The following is a 2,926-nucleotide window of genomic DNA, read 5'->3' as shown; positions in this document are numbered from 1 at the left end:
GCGCGCGGCGACGTCGCCCTCGCCCGCGCGCGCAGGGGCGCCGCCGCGGACGCGGCGGTACGCGTTGATCAGCGCGGAGCCGCAGAAGCTGTTTGCGCCGACGCTGGCGCCGTCCATCAGCGCCCGCAGGCCCTCCACCACGGCGAGCGCGAGCCCGCGCGCGCCGGCCGCGCGCGCCGCGGCGGAGAGCAGCGCGGAGAAGGTGAACGCATCGGGCGCGAGGGCCGGGGCGCGGGAGGAGAGCTCGGAGCGGTACGCACGCAGGGCGCCGGCAAAGTCGCCTGAGAGCGCGTACACGCTCAGCAGCGCGTTGACAATCTCAATGCTCAGCACGTCCGCCGCCTCTGCCTCCGCCGCCGCGGCGTCGTCGGCGGCTGCAGCTGCGGCCGCCCGCCGCCGCCCGGCGGCGTAGCGCCGCGCCTTTGCGCCCGCCTGCCCCGCCCAGCCGCCCGTGCGCCGGCCGCCGGCCGCCTCCCCCTCTTCCGCGGCCGGCGCGGCCTCTCTGGCCCCCGCGGCCTCTCCGGCTGAGTCAGCGGCGAGCGCCGGCGGCGGCCGTGGCTCCCGGAGCCCTGTCAGCGCGTGCGAGTACATGGCTCGCGCGAGCGGCACGTCGCGAGCGCGGCCGGCTGCGGTAAGCATGTGGCACGTCAGCTTTGAATCTGGGGTGACGTCATCCTCCAGCATGTTCTCGAAGATCTGGAGGTTGGCAGGAAGGTGGCGGGAAGGTGGCGGGAAGGTGGCGGGAAGGTGGCGGGAAGGTGGGTTCGGGAGGCGCGTCGGGAGGATGACGGTGCGTGGGTCGCGCCTGCAAGGAATGGGCGCGAGAGCGGGCGGCCCGCGCGACGCAAAGCCCGGCGGCCGGACGCCCGCAACGCATGGAGGCCACGGGCCGCGGCGCGCCCACCGAGGCGGCCATCTCGTAGCGCCTGGATATGATGATGGCCCGCACGAGCGCCGCGTAGGTGTACTGGTCTGGCAGGTTGTGGGGGTCGGTCTCCAGGCGCATGAGGTTGTAGACAGCCAGGGCGTCATCGGCGCGGCCCGTGACGGCGCAGAGGTGGAGCACCTGGGCGGGTTGGGGGGAATGAGGGTGGAGGAGTGTGGGTTGAGAGTGAGCGCAAACGTGTGTGTGTCTTTGCGCACCCGGGTATGTGTGCAGATGTGTAATGTTGTGTTTCAAAGTTCATGCAATCGCACTTGTGTTTGGGGGTGCGGGAGGAAGAAAGCGGATTTGAGATGCAGGAAACCAGCTGAAGGTGTGCTGGAGTGCGCGCCGCGCCCCGCACGCCCCCGCGCCTGCGTGCCCTGCTCCCGAGCGCCCTGCGCCGCGCGCCCCGCCCCGCGCGCCCCGCCCCGCCCCACCGCGTTGTACGTGTATCTGTTGAACGTCACGCGCCGCCGCAGCATCCGCTCAAAGATCCTGAGCGCGCTGTCTGCGTCGCGCGCGAGCGCGCACGCCTTGATGATCGCGCTTGCGCCGACGGGCCCCACGTCCACGCCCGACGCCGTCAGCTGCTCCCACGCCGCCACGGCCTCGCCGCCACGGCCGACGGCGGCCAGCGAGGCAAAGACGGCCGCAAACGTGTGCTCGTTGCGGTCGGGGCGCGCGAGGGCGTACCTGGGGTCCGAGGTTGGGGGGTCGGGCAGGTGCGAGGTTAGGCGGGCGGCGCGGCCGCGAGGCACGGGGCAGGGGAAGGGCGGACGCGGCCGGCGGGCGGGGTGGCAGCGACACAGCCGCAGGGGCGGCGCCGTCCCGCGGTTCGCTTACCAAATGTACACGCCCGCACGGGACCACCGAGAGCCCCCCCTCCCCCCCATCCAAATCAAAAATGAGGCTCACTTTGCCAGCCGCCTAACCTCGTTCTCCAGCTTCCACTCCGCCAGCCGCCGCAGCGCCAGGTTTATGTACACCACGGCCTGGGAGTCCAGGAAGGCCGCGTCGATGGGGTTGCTGCCCGCCGCGTGCCACACCTGGCGGGCGGGGGGAGGGCGCGGCGGGGTTGGGCAGGGAATGAGACGCCCGAAGGGGGGGTGGGCGTACGCGCGAGGGGGGGAAAAAACGGGGCCCCGGGCAGGCGCGGGCAGACGGGAGGGCGGCGCGCATCCAAGTCCCTGATGCGTCGCCGGCTGCTGTCCTGGTCGCTGCTCAGACAACTCCCAATTGTTTGAGTTCAAGAGGGCTTCTGTGACCGCAGGAGACCGGGTCCAGGGCCGCCGCGCGCCCCCCCCCTCCACAAAACGCCCTCGGCCCCGTCCGCGTCGCCGCCGCGCGCACCTGCCGCGCCGCCACGGCGTGCTGGCTCCAGCGGTTCAGCAGCGCCAGCTCGCGCATCCGCTCCTCCTCGCTCGCCTCCAGCGCGCCGCGCGCCTCGGCGGCCACCAGCCTCGCCTCGAGCTCCTCCGCAGACAGCTCCTCGGGCGCGCCGGCCGCCAGCGACACGTCCGGCCCGGGCGGCTGCTGCTGCTGCTGCTGCTGCTGCTGCTGCTCCTGCTGCTGCTGAGTGTGGTGGTGATGCGTAACGCTGGCGTCCCCCTGCCCCTCCAGCTGCCCGTGGACCTGCGGCTCCGGCGCCCACAGGAAAGCCTCCTCCTCCTCTGCCAGCAATTTGGATGCCGCCTCATCGTCAACAATAACATGAGCCGCCTCGGCATGCTGCTGCGCCCCCTCTTGCTCCCCCTGCTCCTTAACTTTCTGCTCCTGCTCCTGCTGTTCCTGCTGCCGATCCTGCTGCTCCTCCTGCAGCTCCTCATGCTGCTCCTTTTGCTGCTGATCCTGCTGCTGATCCTGCTGCTCCAACCCCGCCTCCTGCTGCTGCTGCTGCTGCTGCTGGGCACCCTCAACGTGTTGTGCAGCCGGCAGCTGTGAATGCAGGTGCGCCCCCTCTCCAAGCACCGCCTCTGCCTCCACCTCAGCGTTGTGCACCAA

The 2,926-nt window shown here is 71.8% G+C and overlaps 1 protein-coding gene across 1 annotated transcript; it reads right to left on the bottom strand.

The window, feature by feature from the left end:
- Positions 1 to 68: 68 nt before the first annotated feature.
- MNEG_15821 (hypothetical protein) lies at positions 69 to 2,332 on the bottom strand (the record flags this gene model as incomplete). Its single annotated transcript, XM_014035708.1, has 6 exons — positions 69 to 103; positions 261 to 696; positions 905 to 1,066; positions 1,363 to 1,618; positions 1,841 to 1,971; positions 2,276 to 2,332. 6 exons carry the CDS (start codon positions 2,330 to 2,332, stop codon positions 69 to 71), a joined length of 1,077 nt encoding a protein of 358 aa, XP_013891162.1.
- Between the last annotated feature and the right edge of the window lie 594 nt (positions 2,333 to 2,926).

Source organism: Monoraphidium neglectum (genome assembly GCF_000611645.1).
Source record: "Monoraphidium neglectum strain SAG 48.87 unplaced genomic scaffold scaffold05697, whole genome shotgun sequence".
NCBI classification, from domain to species: domain Eukaryota; kingdom Viridiplantae; phylum Chlorophyta; class Chlorophyceae; order Sphaeropleales; family Selenastraceae; genus Monoraphidium; species Monoraphidium neglectum.
This window is presented reverse-complemented; position numbering and strand designations above follow the sequence as displayed.